We start from the raw sequence: 17,660 nt of genomic DNA on the forward strand, positions 1-17,660 counted from the left end.
TTTCTGTCATTGCTATACTGGCTGCAAGACCAGAGCAATGTAACTCATAACATTAAGTCGGTCATACCTTCCGTTTAACATCCAGAAACTGGGAGAATGTGAGTGATAAGTAGAATGACATCTCTATCATGTAGAACCAGTAAACTTCTGGAAGAAGAGGCTGCAAAAATAGGGACTTGATTACAAACGTTGACTCGTGAGTTTAATATTATCTGTAATCTATCAAGCATAGTTATTCTTATTTTCTCAAATAAGATATTTCAGATAATAAAATGCACAATGAATGATATAGGCACCACCACCAGTTCTACTTAGTTAGATGTGTCTGCTGCACAACATCTCTCACTAAACAATTAAAAAGCTTGTATTTTGTTTTGAACGTCGCAGACATCCTAAAAGTTGTTATTATTTCCATATATAATTATAACATCAACCACAAATTTCACACAAGAGATAGTGATTCGAGTTAACGTTGTGATTTCTCAATGTGTAAATACATTCAACTTGAATTAAACCAGTATTCATCAATCCTAAAGCCACTGAACGGTTTAGGCAAATTAAACGATGTACATTCCTACAACTTTTGCCACAGCAGCCACTGTTGGATTTTGTGTGTATATTATTTATATTATCAGCTTTCAAACATTCCAACTATCCTTATTGACATCGTGTGTTTTTCTCCAAATATGGCATAGATTATAGTCTCAAAGGTTTCTGATATAAGTTAGGAAATTACAATGTGCAGGTAAGAAAGTTAATATTGTTATGTGGACGTGGATGAATAGCAGTTTTAATAACAGTAAAATGAAAAAAACCGGTTGCTAAACGAAATAATAATAATAATAATAGAAGGGATGTTTATGACAGCCACTAACCTTATTATAATCTAATGCACCATATTATAGTATACAGCTAATTAAAGAGTACAAGCTCCTTACCCATAAAATGAACTAGACATCTTTTAGTACACTGGCTAGCAACGTTATCAGTATCCTATCAGTTCCACAAACAAGTGCCGCGGAGCGACAGCGTTCTTAAGTTACTGCGGTGACTCTGTGGTGGAGTGTGGGATTTCTAGTACACCTGTTCAGTCCCCAAAATGTGTTCACATACACGCCGAAAAGTGGAATGCACAGGATCGGTATCAGGAACCTTCTCAAAATGTCGTTGGGATCGTTATGTAAGGTGCCACGAGATGGGCGTACGTTTAAGTTCTTCAGATTAAACGAGATGGAAGCTCTCATAGCGTAATAGTAGGCAAAACTATTTGCAAGACAGAATAAGGTAGCACTCATCCATTTAACCTAAGCAAGCCTACAGGCTGCAATGGCATAGAGAGCTGCCACCTGTAACCAATTAACGCCAGGCAAAACTGCACCAACACGATGCACTGGGAGGCCACTGGGCATGGACACGTTACATGTAACATACTGACAGTCACAGAATTCTATGAAATTACGGATTTATAGGACATTAACTTTTTTAACCAATTTAGCGTTTTTGGAATTTCACTGTGACTCTGGTAGCTCATATCAGGCATTTGTATAGATTTTAGAACCGGGCAGTCAAATTTCTTTCTAACAGCAGTCACCAATCCAGTTTTACCTCCTTTGGAGGGTCAAGGTTATTGAATTACCTCTTCGCATGTCGCGGGCAGAGTAGATTTATGGTCCTTTTGCATATGCCATACAAAATTGCTAGGTCACCGGCTTGAAAAAAAGTTTTTCTATGCCTGCGTCGAGCCATGGGGCCTCCGAAAATGTCTCTAAAATTGCCTCGTGCCAGATTTTGACCTTTGACTGTTGACTCCAATTGCGGCCAGTGATGGCTTTTCGCTACCATTGATGCTATCACACTATCCGGCCTAGTCGAGCCGTTTGGATTTGTGCCGCATTTGCTTGTCTCATACCTTATGGTTAGGAGTGATGTGCGCCTACTTTTTGACACCTCTTGACTTTGACTTTGCCCTTTAGCTTCGAATCCCAAAAAGAAAATAAAAAAAAAAAAAATTCTCGGTTTTGCGATCCCCCCCCAATGTGCGATTATCCGTGCCGTATTAGTCGGAGGCGGTTAAGATTTGTGCCCAACTTTGACAGGCCGCAGGGACGCACACGGACGGTCACGGACAAGCGATTCTACAAGCTGGCATCTGACTATGTCAGATGAGCTAAAAACAAGGTCATATAAGGGTAAATAGGACTAGTCCTTGCAGCTAATCAGCTGGGATAACATATGATAACAATCTGCGGCAGGTAACAGAGACCAATGTTATTTTCTTAAAATTCTTTCATGCTATGACCTTGCCCAATGCACTTTAGTGTGTGAATGTATTTGATAAACTTCTTGTGCAGCTTTTTTCGCATAACTGACTGTGACACTAACACTATACAAGGTGCGCAGCAGCGACAGGCTCATCTAACGTCTACTGCGGTGACTCTGTGGTGGAGTGGTGGGTTTCTAGTAAACCCTGTTAGTCCCAAATGTGTTCATTATGCCGAAACAGTGGAATGCACAGGGATGTATCAGGAACCTTCTCAAAAGAATGTTCGTTGGGTACATTATGAGTTGCACGAGAGTGGGCGGTACGTTTAAGTGTCTTTCAGATTAAAGATGGAAGCTCCATCATACTTAGTAGCAACAATATCTGCAAGACAGAATAGGTAAGCACTAATCTGTTTACCTACACAAGCCTACAGGCTGCGCAATAGAGATCTGCCACCTGTAACCAATTAAGGCAAAAACTCTACAGTAGCAACAACATGCACTGGCAGTAGCCACTGGCAGTGGCATCGTTACATGTAACATACTGACAGTACAGATGCCATATAAATTATACGATTTAAGGAGATAACTTATGTCAACAAATTTGCTTTTGAAATTTCACTGTGACATTGTAGCCTATGTCATCCAGGCATGTTATTAGATTCTACTAGCAAACCGGCAGTCAAATTCTTTCTAACAGGCAGTAAAAAATCCATGTTTAACCTCCTTTGAGCGGTCAAAAGGTTATCCGACACTTACTCTTCGCATGTCAGCAGAACGGGACTTTCATGGTCCTTTCAATAAAGCCACTAAAATGCCTAGGTCACGCTGAGAACAAAAAAGTTTTCCATCGCTCCGTCAGCAATGTCCTCAGAAAATGTCTATCTGCCCTGTGCATTGACCTTTGCCTGTGACCTCCATTTCGGCACAGTGATGGTTTACTACCATGCATGCTATACAACCGACTATCACGAGCCTAGGTCGAGCCGTTTAGATTTGTGCCGCAATTCTGCATTTCCTCCTATACCTTAGTTAAGGAGTGAATGTTCCCTTCTTTTACACCTCTTGACCTTTGACTTGTTGCCCCAGCTTCGACATCCAACTCGTTTTCTGATTACCCCACGTCCCGAATATCGTGACCGTACGTCGAGCGGTTAAGATTTGTGGCCCAACTGTTGAAGCGACGCGGGTCAACGGACGGACGGAGGACCGCACGGCACGATCAAGCGATTCTACAAGCTGCATCTGACTATGTCAGATGTCAGATGAGCTAAAAATACAGCAACAATAATCACCTGGAATGGAAAGTTGATCCAACAATGTGTTGTGTCCCAAAACCATGGTTTCTGGAATTAAATAGCACACAATTAGTAATAGCTACAGAAATAATTATGTAGTTATCTAACCTTATATAAGATGAGATTAATATTATGTATAAAGCACAGATCACAAACCTGAACCGTGATATGCCAACAGTACGTGTTTAACATGTGCCCCAACTGTAGGGCTGCAACGATGCGCCAAGGTTTCGATTCGATTCGATTTACGATTCAAAGTCTGCGATTCGATTAATTTCGATTCGATTCATGAAAGCAAGGCAAGACTGTTTGATATGTATATTATTTTAATCACAATGAGAATTTCAGGTAACAAGTAATCCCTGACTTTCAGTGTCTATCACAGAAACAAAAAAAACGTAAAAGTATTGTCGCTTCTTGACTAGAACTTGAAATATAAGTTAGAAAAAAGTGTTTTTCAATTTAGTACAAATTTTTTAAAACTTTCACAGTCACGACTCACTACATGTGAACTACCACATCATCAGGAATGATCATGTTTTTTGACAAGCACACAAGCATGTCCACATTTTCACTGGACAGGCATGCTCGGTGTGCTGTCTCCAGCCGTGGAGAACACTCTCTCGCTTGCCACACTTGTAGCTGGTACTCCAAGGCACTGCCTCGCAGACTTAGACAAAATGGGGTAGAACAAATTAGTATCCAAATTGCCTACTCAAATCGAATCGAATAGAAAATGAGAGATTTTGAATCGTGAATCGAATCGGCCGCTTGAATCGTGATTCACGATGCACCACGATGAATCGTTGCAGCCCTAGCCAACTGTAGTTTAAAAGATAACAGAACTGCTTTATCAGATCTATCAATATAGGTATACGCAGTGCACAAAATCAGCAGCATCGCATTGCACAATGCAATGTAGAGTTCAGGTAATGCTATCCAACTTAAGATTGCATCACAGACGCAACTATACGAACACCAATATGGATGAATAATGTCCTAGGCCTATCATAAATTTCATCTATAACTAGTGTTGTCAATCGGTTGTAATTTCGTAATCGATCATCGGTTGGACCCCAGTAACCGATGATCGGTTACAATTGGTTACTCGGGTTGTTGAATGCCTGCGTGTGCATGTACGTGTGTGCATGTATGTGCTTGTTTATAATTATAAAATCCCTAGTGTGTCCTAGACTTTAGCTCCTCAACAGGAAGGAACTCCGGCGAATCTCGGGTGATTCCCGAACTAAAATAGCGATGATATCTCTGATTCTCATCAGTTTTCCAAGTTTTCTTGTTCAAGTTTTACATTTATTTTCGATTTTTCTCTTCTTTTTTTTCCCGATGAAATCGATTATTGATTTTGATAACCAAGCGCTTGGTTCGAGCCACTGTTCAACCGATGATCGAGTATAATCAATGATCGTGACTTCACTATCTATAACGCATATCGATAAAGCACTGCTAAAGTTCATTGCTGCTCATTTGCTATATCAATGTTGACAAGTAAAACTTAAGATAACATATATATATAATTATTGTGATAAAATACTCCAAATTTGCAATAATCTTTGGTGAAGATTTTGTTGTTGCATGAGTGCATCTGTGATGCTTATCATAATCGTAAATGAACGTTTTTTCAAACTCAATTAAATTAAACACTGTTCAAAATGTTTCTGAATCGGTGATATTTTACTTCTCACACAAAAAAAACAATTAAATAGCGAGCTGAACTTTTGTTATATACTATCCGTTACATAGCTAGTATATAGCCATGGCATCATTTTAAAGTGCATGGGATACACTGATAAACGAGATGCTTATCACTTGTATAAACGCTTTCAATCACTTTATCACTTGTATCTGTGGGAGACATCCAATGGAGACTTCTCTACCATCTACTTCAGTCGAAAGCAACCAACTGTGAAGTGGCTTGTAGAACAATGCCTCTTTCCTACTTTGCACACTTACACTGTACTTATCGATTGCAACTTCTTTCCTATCATAGCTGTACATACTTACATTCCAGAGAATGCATACTCCATATACAAAGGCACTCAAATAGTAAAGAAACCTCCAACTGCAAAAATCACAAATATTCCGTAAGTATTGTACAGTGTAACAGTTGTACTTTGTAAATGTGAAACAAAGAATATTCAATCTATGTAGTTTTGACATAACCACAACTGTGCTCTCTGGTAGAAGCAAAATCAGAATTTGCAGCTAGTCAAGTCACTTTCAATTATAAGCCTTACATTATGAGCAAGACTAAATTACATTATTTTAGTTTTACTTGACTACTTTATTAAAAATGCCTTCGTACACCTCTTTTCCCATACCCATGGCATCACTGGGTTACGCCTTGCTTAGAACATATGATAAAGTGAACAGTGGCCATAGTTTTTCATTGGTGGCTAAAAAATAACTTTGGTGGATTAAGTCTTGGCTCAAACTTTAAAACATCCAGAGCCCTGATTATGGATTGACAGAAACACCTTTGAGCAACTGAAAATCTACATTTCCCCTTCTACTACTCAACAACTGTGTAACACTAACAGTTCACTGTTAATGGTGGCTACAGATTATGTGTAGGATCGACTACAAGATATAGATAATACAGTGAGAGACACTGAACAAATTTCACGAACCGGTCCGGGACAGGCTTCAACTAGGATGCTCACATTTGATCACACGACATAACGGGCGAGTCAACCGTAAGCTAGACGAGCGCATGCAGCGCGCACGTACCAGCTCTCTGTGAACTTGCGCAGTACGCTCGGCCTGTCCTGGTTCCGTCGCTGTCGGAACCACCGCTCGATGTGTCGCTCCGTCACGTCCAGCTGCTTGGCCAGGCCGGTCACCACTCGGTGGCTGGGCTTGCATGCGTGTCGGTATGCCTCCTCCAGGACAGGGTTAGGTGCGGCCGGCCGAGGTCTCGTGTCCTTAAGATTGAAATATTGACCGATGGGTGCAGCAACAATTCTGAAAGAGAACCCATGGCAAGACTGAAATACGTAGTGACTGGTGTCGCCCCTGTGAAAGCATGAAAAGACATTTTACTAAACCTATTAGTATAATACACTTTAACAGGGTTTCTTCTGAGGGAAAATTAGACAACAGCAGTAATGGCCAGTTTGGGGGAAAAACGCGCATGATGGATTCAAAGGCGCGCAGTAGGCACGAATGTGGATTCTGCAGGCAGACGTGGGGGGAGAGAGTTAGATGGGGGTTCTGGGGGTCTCCCCCAGCAAAATTTTAAAAATTTGAATGTCTTAGACTGCATTTGAGGTACCCTGAAAATAAAAGTTCACCTTTTAGTTTAAATCTTACTCTGTTAGCAGACCTACCAAGTCTCACGCATTTCGCGGGAGACTCACGCATCTGGACCCATTCTCCAGAAAAAAAACGAAAAAAACCAGCCCGCGACACCTGTTACCCAGGTCTGTGGGTGTGCACATCGTGGCTGCGTATGTGCTTGCTTGCTGGGGCGGCATTGATTAAAGTACGGGGGGGGGGGGCGGCGAATGCACTAATTGTTAAGGACCGGACACACTAGGCGATTTTAATGCGATGTAATCGGGCGACTTTATCGCCCAATAATATCGCCCGATTCTATCGGGCGAGTCGAGTGGACACATCACGCGATTTTTGACGACGAGTTTCTACCGCCACCTACCGCCACCTACCGCGCACTACCGCTACCACGTAAACATCCACATAGTAACGCCGCCTAACCAGTATCATTGAACAACTCTGATTGGCTGATGAATTGTACAATCGGGCAACTAAATCGCTGACATGGACACACTAGGCGATTGAGTCGCGCGACTGAAATAATCGCCCGATAATATCAAAACGTTTTGATCGATGCGATTGAATCGGGCGACTAAATCGGCGGCGACTGGCTGGACACATTAGGCGATTTTCACCAGCGATCGAGTCGCCTGACTGAGTCACCCGATAAAATTGCCTAGTGTGTCCGGCCCTTTACAGTCGCGTGGGCATGCTTATTATTGTATATGTAGATCAGGGAGCGACAGCAAAACTTTCCCGGAATAGAGTAAAAAAGCTGCAATCAGGAATGACACACGAGTGTGCCGGCACACAAAAAGAAACGTTGCTGTGAATTTCATTACGATTTACCATGTATATATAGTCAGAAGCACGTGGTGATCTATTTATTTTTGGATTGACACTATTATTGACACTCGGCAGGTAAATACATGAACATTTTCACAATGGCGTTGTAAAATTTGACAACGGCGGTGCACCGCAGTGCCTCCTATGTAGAAGGAACCCTGCTTTAAGCATTCAGGAAAAGAACGTGCATTGCAGGCGAGGTGGGACACAAATGGTATTTAGTGACTATCATATATTCAATTTAGTGAGTCATTAAATCAACCAATCAGATACCACTTATTTTTTCCTCAGCCAATCATAGGCATGGAATTATTGACAAACACTAAATGATTTAATGATAGACACAAATGGTATTTAGTGACAGTCACAAATTCAAATTAATGTCTTTCATATATTCTATTTAGTGACTGTCATATATTCCATTTAGTGACTGTCATATATTCCATTTAGTGACAGTCATTAAATCAATCAATCAGATACAACTTATTTTTTCTCAGCCAATCATAGGCATGGAATTATTGACAAACACTAAATGATTTAATGATAGACACAAATGGTATTTAGTGACAGTCACAAATTCGAATTAATGTCCATCATATATTCAATTTAGTGACTATCATATATTCCATTGTTCATATTGTCCAATGTTCATATATGTTCCATGCCTATGATTGGCTGAGAAAAAATAAGTTGTATCTGATTGGTTGATTTAATGACCAACACTAAATACCATTAATGTTCCTAGATCCAATAGCAGGAAATAAAACATTGCTGTTGAGAATATAAAATTTAGCCTGGATAAATGCCAAATCCAAAAGAAATTCCCTCTATGATAACAAGAGTAGATAATAACACATGTGTTATTATCTACTCTTGATGATAATGACAGTCAGGCAACCACTCTGCAACCTCGCCTTAAAGGAATAATAGGTCCATTGATTTATGCAATGTTGACGAATGCTAGAGTAGCTGACACCTTGTGTAGTTAATAAGTACATTACCTTATACTAGCCAAACACGTATTAGTTTATCCAATATCACTGCTGGTTACATTACAAACAAGACTTGAAATCGGTTGTTGATATGTATCAACGTATCATTTACGTGCCGTAAATGTCATCCAGAGTCAAGCGATGACGTAAACATTTGTGCGGCCCGTATGTTTTGGACGCCAGATGAAACGGAGGCGTCAGCGGTGTAACCACGGCCACGAACTAAACATGGAAATAGAGTAAAACACACGTACTAATCACGGACGCACGTGGACAGCCCTGAAAAAAAAGTTCCTTATCACGAGCGTCCATGTTTACGAAATCACTGATGATAGCATTGCGTACGGCCGAGCATGCGTGCGAAAATGTCCGGTGCACCCGCTTCGCCGGCAGTGGGTTGAAACTGTAAACAACAGATTTTTGGACTGCGGATTTCAATTAGACATTTCTTAGTAACCAGCAGTATATTGGACAAACTAATACGCGTTTGGCTATAAGGTAATGTACTTATTAACTACACAAGGTGCCCGTTACTCTAGCATTCGTCAACATTGTATAATCAATGGACCTATTATTCCTTTAACTAAGGCAGTGTGTAAGAATGTACTGGCATTTTACTTTTTCCTCTGACAACAACAATCCTTAAAGGCTGGCCAAATCGCAACGGGGTCTTGAATCTTTGGGTGTAGCAATAGTAAATGTTTAGCAAAGAAATGTGTCCCATATGTTCTGATAAGTGACAAGCTGGGCACGCATACAGCACAACGTGTGCGAAACTGCAACTGCTGATAAATGCAGACAATTTTTTAAATTTCAATAACTATTTTTAAAACAAGTGCCGCAGAGCGACAGCGCTCAACTGACGTGTACTGTAGCCGAATATTCTTCTGATAAACTCACTGGCAACCGAATCAAGCGCGCCCTCCCGCCACCGCGTTCGCGCTCAGAGCATACATATCTAGGATACCACTAATACAGATCTAAAATCTATGATACTGATAGGCTTTGCTATACCGGTAGTACAGTAATAAAGATACAGCTGTGTAACTTTAATGACTTCACTATATTACATGTTATCATGGATATGCCTCGAGCACGAGCGTAGTGGTGGTGGTGGGAGGGGGGGGGCTCTAATAGCAAAAGCAGTTCAGTCCTTTGTTAACAGTCAACAAATCCGTGTTTACCCCTCCTCTTGAGGGTCAAAAGGTTATCAGACATTTTACTCTTTGCACGTCAGCGCAAAGCACATTTCATGGTCCTTTCAATACAAGTGCCGCATAGCGACAGCGCTGAACCAAAAAAGTTTTCCCCTCGGTCCGTTAGACCATGTCCTCAGAAAATGTCTGATATCTGACCTTTCCCCCACTGCCCTTTGACCTGTGACCTCCAATTTCGCGCTGGTGATGGGTTTCTCCCCATCACACTATAACATTGAATATTAAGAGCGTAGGTCAAGCCGTTGAGATTTGTGCCCGCAATTCCGTATTTCCTCCTATACCTTAAGTTAAGGGGGAAATATTCCCCCTCCATTGACACACCTTGACCTTTAACCCCAAAATTCGACATCCCACGTCCTTTTTGCGCCCCCCCCCCCCGACGTCCCGAATATCGTGACCGTACGTTGAGCGGTTAAGATTTGTGCCCAACTGTTGACGGGCGGACGGACGGACGCTCATGCGATTCTACAAGCTGCATCCGACTTCGTCAGCTGAGCTAAATAGTAACGAACAGTGAAATCGGACGAACTAATATGATTTTGGAGCTATGGTTATACACTTATAAACAACGTAAGATCTCAGATATTTTGGTGTAATGTAGCCATAAAAAATAACCTTTAAACATTGGCAGATTAATATGCTGCAGATTACTGCATGCCTCTACATTTACTCCTATTACATAAACATGTGTAGAACTTGAAGTGCTGAACGAAATACTGATGGAGTTACTAGAACTAACAAAAGAGCTGCGATTTTCCATACATGTACATCAATCAATAAAACAACTAGCGGTACAAAGTCCACAAAAAAAGTATTTTTCGAGGTTATATAGCAATCTTGTATGACATATTCTGGAACGAAATATGCTTAAAATCCACTCCATTAGTACTATGTCATCACAATAAAAACAGCAAACACAAAATTCTATGCGAGGCCTAATATAGTTCACTGTAACGATATACGGCACCCACTCAAATGAGGATTTTGCATTGATCAGTGGCAGCAATAGCCAATATATGCGAGTGCGAGTAATGGTGAAATTCTGAATGCTGATAAAGAAGAAAAATGCATAGTGTGTGCTAAAGAATCTGTTTGCCTAGTGTTTCCGGTCACCAAGCCTTGCATAAAAAAGTAGATCAACTGTGCAGCATTTAGGATTTAGGTGTGTACCACCACTAAATTTCTAGCCTCTCTACGTTGATCCGCGCCATTGCTTTCGTATATATATATACTATAATTATATCCACTGGGTTCTGAATAAAACACTTTCGTTTGAATACCAACATCATCATGGGACAGGCATTTTTCCACAGTTAGTAAGAATGCTTCTAAGATCAATACACACAAGTACAGTCACTTCACCATAAACTATTCCTAATGAAAAAGGAATAATCCACACCAAATTTTACCAATACTTCAGGTTACTCTACAGGTTTTAGGCAAAATTTTACTGATTTTTCATTTTCATTCTTATACAATAGTTAACAATATGTGCCACCTCAATACATAATCATTTCTCCATATAACGATACATGTGAAATTTCAGAGCGTTTTGATTGCCCGCGTACACATGTAGTGAGCCGCGGCTGACGTCAGAGACATGATACAACCAGCATTTTCAGGGTATTCACTAAGCCAGTATCATTCAGCATCAACCCTTCTACAGCTGTCATCTGCCAGTGATAGTTGAAATTGCTGTGCGACCGAAAATAGCCCCTTTTATCTACATACCTCACATTTTTGCACGCGTTTGTTGACATATAGCTTAGCAACGGCACGCAGTACACATCGTACCCGCATTTTGCATGAAAGTGCGATGGTAACCTCGTAATTTCTCACAATTTCTCAAGGTGCATCTAGAACATTTTACCAATTTAGTGGTGCCAGCTAGTCATGGATATGTCACAATAACTACTAACAGTAGATGTTTCACATACGTTCACCAATTTTGCACACAGGCGGTCGATCATTGTTAAAAATAGAAAAAACACGGATTTCTCCGTTTCGATTTCTGCCACGATAGCCGATGTATAAATGGATATTTCTTTGTGATTACAACTCGGAATGATTAAATTTTTTTTTTTTCTCTCTTTTGGGCCAATCAAATTTCCTTACTTTCCCTGACTGGAAAAAGGGACTAATTTTTCAGGTTTTCCCTGATTTCCTGGATGGCTGGGAGCCTTGGGAGAGCACACGCTATCACACCCATGTTGTAGTTACAAGTACCTTGTTGTTTGTATAATGTTACAACCACGGGTGTTGTAAGGCTATAATAATAATACAGTACTAGTAGGCCTATGGAAACCCCCAATGAAACTATTTGCAATAGTCATTTACATTTGACACAGACAATCTATGAATTAATTAATCATTCTTTGTGATAGCGTCTGGCTATTTGTGAATCAATTAGTTGTGCTTGGAAGGTCAACTAATGTACTACACATGATATAGTAGCCACAAGTTCCCTTCTCGCTTAACACTACGTTGGCGAGAGGGTCACAAGCCGACGCAATAGAATATTGTTCGGCATGACGTGCACTGCTATTAATTGTAAAATTATCTAACTTTTTATGATTGTTACCGCTTCTCTGTACTTCCACGCCTCGATTTATTATATGTGCGCTATCACTGAGCATGTATTTATGTGTCAGCGAGTAATCTAATATATATTTGAGTTTGTATGTATGTATGTATGTATGTATGTATGTATCTTCCCTATAGGCGGCCAAACCGCCCAAGCGATCTGGATGCAATTTTCACAGGGCCATCTCTTATACCCGGGGAGTGTTCCTAGATGAAAAAAACCTGTGAAACCGTCAAACTCACCGAAAAATCCGTGAAAAACCCGTCAATTCGTGAAACTTCACACAATGTCAGCACTCACTGTATAGTGCTGCCACACAGAGAAAAATCGATTACCTCACCTCACCCGGCTGCTGGTATTGTGAAACCGAAACCAATACTAAAACACACCACAACCAGCACCAGTTTCACCAGTTCAGAGGTACTACTCACTCAGCTCAGAGGTTCAGTTCAGATGCTACGATCTCACAATGCATTGTACCATTTGAACGCTATGCAGTTTCCGATTCAGTATGAAAATTTCTTCATTTCAATGTGCATGGCTGCGTGTCTCTATCTATACTATGAGCAGCTAATAGCTCCTGATATTATATTCCTTTTATTCATGCTACGATCTCACAATGGATAGCTGTACGTGGGGAGCTCAAGAGTTGGAGACGCCAGGAATCTCTACATATTTGCACGAGAGAATAAGACGAAAAACATTCTTTATCAAGAGGCTTTCAAATGAAAAGTCCAACCCATTCCCAGGGCTCGAATTTCCCCAGTTTGAGGACTAATCCGTACGGATTTGTTCCTTCACAAATGAGCAAATCCGCTCAAAATCTAAGTAATCCGTACAGAGTAGGCTAAATTTTACTATGAAAGAAAAAATTGCATGCAGGACAAATCGTCCTGAATAAAATACCTTAAAGTTAAACATTGCTATTTTAGCGTTGGGAGCTCAGCATTTTATTGTACAGATTTGTCAGATAGTTGATTGAAATGCTGTATAATGGCTCTGCCACCACAGACTATTTGTCTCCTCTGTGTACATTTAATGATTTTAAGACAAAATTGACTAAGAAGTTGCTGAGGTGGAAGGAGCACTGTACCGGCAAGTTATTTTTAAGTAATCCGTACGGATTTCCTTCAGGTTTCCTCATGAAATCCATAACAAATCCGTACGGTAATTTACTCTACGGATTACCGGATTACCTCTGAATTTCGAGCCCTGCATTCCTACATGCTCTTATAATAACTTTTTGTCATTTACACCGTAATACTATTATGTCCCAGGGGTTCTAAGTTCGGTTGTGCTGTCATATAAATGTCATACGTAACAGTTTTTTCGTTTTCCCCATGCTTATTATCTTATTACACTCATTTCTTAATATTAATATTGTCTGCAAGGTTATTGTCGATTTTTACCCAATGTTCTTATTCTGTCCCATTATTAGTACTATGAATTAGTAGCACGATTTTACCCAGCGCAGCGGGTACCCGCAGCTAGTTATTTATAAATTGATAAGATAAAACTAAAAAAAACGCCGCCATTTTCCCATAGATTTCCCATCATACGTAGCGAAAAATACAAGTACAAACCGGTACAAACAGTACAAAAAGAGACATAAGAACATCCAGTATGGCGTTTTACAACGTTCAAATAGTATAGCTGTTCGACATTCTCTTATTTTAACGTGTATTTCGAGGTAAATAGTAATTAAGAAGTGATGCGATAGTTGCAAACATGTGACAGGTGAGGTCAAATGTGGTAATACATTGTGTTATTTACGAAATTTTACGTATGGAAGGGTGTCAGGCTCCTACGACGTGTAACAGTCGGAGAGCCTGGTCGGTTTAATGATATAGTACTAGTAGCTACTGAGGGTGCAAATCCACTTTAGGCACCTTAGGTATACGAGTGATGGCCAGTTCGTGTGTTCATCAACTGTGTGGACTTTCCGTATATCAAGGTATGAAACCGCTACCTACACATTAGTGTACTAAGCTAGGCAGTGATACTTTACGAATAAGTGTGCTATAAAATGCCCGGCGAGGGCCACCGCGATATTCGTTTTTAATGCCGGCGTTTTACTACCTCTACGCTCCCTTAACTAAGCAAACGCCTACTTGAGCCCTAAACCTAACCCTACTTCCTACCCTAACCTTGTTGTACTTGAGTAACCGATAAAATTAAACTCGAAAAGGACCGCGATTTAGAACATCGTACGCGTGACCGGCAGCCGTCGCATCTGTATAATGTAGACCCACCAGAGGTGGGTACCGGAGCCTTTTACCTTTTTTCGGGATGGCCGATGATCCACTCGTGCAGGTTTGCGGTGTATTTTCAGAACTTTAGAATTCCATGGGGTTTATTCTCAACCAACTTTCTCCGCGATTTGGGAATTTTTGGTATGCATATACGTCTGGTATTAACTAGATCTGTTATAAAAATTCGAAGTGAGGCGTCGCGATTTCTGAGCGCATTTCTGTGAGCCTGTGCGTACGCATTTCCCATGCGCATAGCGTCGGCAAACGGCGTCTGCCGCTCGATTGCCGTCGTGGTCGCTCTTACACCGAGTACGTCAAGCAGTCCTAAAGAATGGCGTCAGATTATTCGCCGCTCGTCTTGCTTTTATCAGGTTATTCGTTTCTACAAGAGTATTGCCCGATACATAGGAGTTCCAGATAGGCGGGGGTTGTAGTGAAATAAACCCAGTTTGGAAGTTCTAGTCTCTGAAAATACACCAGCAAACCTGCCCGAGTGATTCACTCGGGCATTCCTCCGCAAAAAAGTATAGGCTCGCGTTGTAACCCTATCCTCTTGGGTTTGGGTTACATTATTGTATCTACCGTCAGATATACGCCGGCTGCCGGGCATATAGCCACTGTGTATACTTTATGACTTAGGGTTAGGGTTTTTGAATCATTCTTTGATATATGGAAAGTCTGTGCATCAGTTGATGATACACATAACTCTGTGCATCACTTCGTGATACCTAAGGTGCCTAAAGTGGATTTGCGCCGCTACTGAGTACTGGCTGTATCTTAATCAATGCAACCCGCCGGTGTTATCAATTCATGGTTGATGAATTTGCAATTTTTACGTGAATAAGTCACCAAGTAATAAAATGTTAATTCGATTTCCTAACAACTCAAAATACCACAGTCATAAATTAAAAATAGATAATATACGAATACCAAATAACGGACATCGCTTTTATCATTAGTATTGCCATTGGCATTCTAAGCCACTGTGTACAAAGCGAGGGAAAGCGAACTATGGCCGCCACCAGTACCAACCTTTCAAAAAGATAGCGAAACATCAATACTCCCACTGCTAGTGGAACAGAAGCTAACAGATCACTGAATTCTACATAACGGACTTCGTCTGTGCTGCGTATATCCTCCCATGTTACATTCGGTGGTAGCCAAAATCCTGGATTCCAAAACCAAGCACTAAAATTTTGTCCGGCTTCCAAAAAGACGGCCATTTTGGGTGCAGCGTTAGTGGGCGTGCCGACGATATTTATACTCCGTAAAACTAGACTGGTACTTGCTCCCACCTCTCGGCTTAGTTACTCGATGGGATCCCATCGAGGTGGGAGCGAGTACCAGTCTACCATGGAACATGAGTGGCTAGCCGTACGCCCTCTATCACAACCCGGGGAAAATTATTACAGCTCTAAAGAAATAATCTTCCGCAGGGATCCTATATAATACTTTATCAGGGCTGTATTGGCCTCCCAAAATGTGCTACTGCAGAAAAATGTAGGATCACCCAATAATAATAGCATAAGTGGCACTTATATGGTGTGTCACTGTGTGCAGGCACACACGGCGAACGGCGCAGTCGAAGGCCATGTAGGGGGTCTGGGGGGCCCTACCCAGAAATGTTTGAAATTTAGAGCCTGGAAATGGCATTACCTCCATTTTCAGGCTATGTTGAAAGCAACCAATTCTGATCATTTTAAAAGGTCAATTTGTAAATTTCAAAAAGGAATGTACTGATGTTTTGGCTAAAGTACCATGGTATCTCAAATATATATTATGAGTATGATAACTAATAAAACATTTTTTACAAAATTGTATATACTAACATAATTATAAAAAATAAGCTTATTTTCAATCTGCATTTATACTTTCACTATGTACATCTGTATGTTTTGAAGTTTTGTTAGTTATGTTGCTTTGCTTAGATCCAAGTGACGTTTCATCTCCTTGGTATATGGAGTGGGTACAGGGGGTTGTCTTCCTCCCGCCTCCCTCCCCTCTCCTCTCACTTCCCTCCCCTGTCCTCCTATCTCCCTCCCTCAACACCTCCAGGATCCTTTATATTTTGCATTTTCTTTTTTGAATGTCACTTGGTTTCTCTGACAGTTTGCGTAATAAATGTATTAATCTTGTACAATGTATTTTCTCATGTAATTATTTCTCGTGCTATGGATTTCTTTTCTTTTTCTCTACTTAGTATACTTTCTCTCTCTCTCTCTCTCTCTCTCTCTCTCTCTCTCTCTCTCTCTCTCTCTCACGCGTACAACATAGTATAATAGTTTGTTTTGAATGAAAATCCTCCCGCCCACTGGCCTCCCTGCTCCCGCTCCCCGCTCCCCGCTCCCGCACCCTTTTCTCCCGTCTTCCGTCCCCTCCACTCCCGTCTCCCATATCCCCCGCCCGCTGTAACCCTCCCCTCTTCAATAATGTAACAGCGATTTTGATTAAATATGACATCTTCGCGCCATCTATCGGGAGAAATAATTCATATGCGCACATTGTATGTTGTGTGTAACCGTAAAACGCATTATTAAATGTATTATAATACTCTAAAACGTATTTAAAGTAGAGTGGAATTAATATAATTACAGTACCTATACAGAACAACATTTACTGGAGAAGATTGGTAAAGGTTTGGCCGTGAAATACCCATCCTACACTTCGATGTATGTATTTCAATAATGTAGCAGCGACTTTGATCAAATATGACATCCTCGTGCCATCTGTCGGTAGAAATAATTTATATGCGCACATTGTATCCAGAAGAGACCGGATACTAGAGAAGCGTCGCCAAAGGGAAACGTTGATCATGCCCGCTGAGCGCGAATCTTGCGTGCAGTTCCGCGGCAAGGCGCACGCAACAGCGGGCACCTCCTATGAAAGTGTACCGCGCTGGCCACTATATGGATCTG

At 41.0% G+C, this 17,660-nt stretch overlaps 1 protein-coding gene across 2 annotated transcripts in view; it reads right to left on the reverse strand.

Moving 5' to 3' along the window:
* LOC106820810 (ceramide synthase 6-like) overlaps positions 1 to 15,989 on the reverse strand; it is a 32,353-nt gene extending 16,364 nt beyond the window's left edge. For both annotated transcript variants that reach the window (XM_014825379.1, XM_014825378.1), the window contains exons 1-5: positions 15,778 to 15,989; positions 6,309 to 6,542; positions 5,583 to 5,640; positions 3,558 to 3,608; positions 68 to 160 (exon numbers count right to left, since the gene is read on the reverse strand). In XM_014825379.1, coding sequence (XP_014680865.1) covers positions 68 to 160; positions 3,558 to 3,608; positions 5,583 to 5,640; positions 6,309 to 6,542; positions 15,778 to 15,968 — 627 coding nt within the window. In that variant the 5' untranslated portion in view covers positions 15,969 to 15,989. The remainder of the gene's footprint in view (positions 1 to 67; positions 161 to 3,557; positions 3,609 to 5,582; positions 5,641 to 6,308; positions 6,543 to 15,777) is intronic.
* Positions 15,990 to 17,660: the final 1,671 nt, after the last annotated feature.

This window comes from Priapulus caudatus, unplaced genomic scaffold (genome assembly GCF_000485595.1).
Source record: "Priapulus caudatus unplaced genomic scaffold, Priapulus_caudatus-5.0.1 Scaffold48, whole genome shotgun sequence".
Taxonomy (NCBI): Eukaryota; Metazoa; Priapulida; class Priapulimorpha; order Priapulimorphida; family Priapulidae; genus Priapulus; species Priapulus caudatus.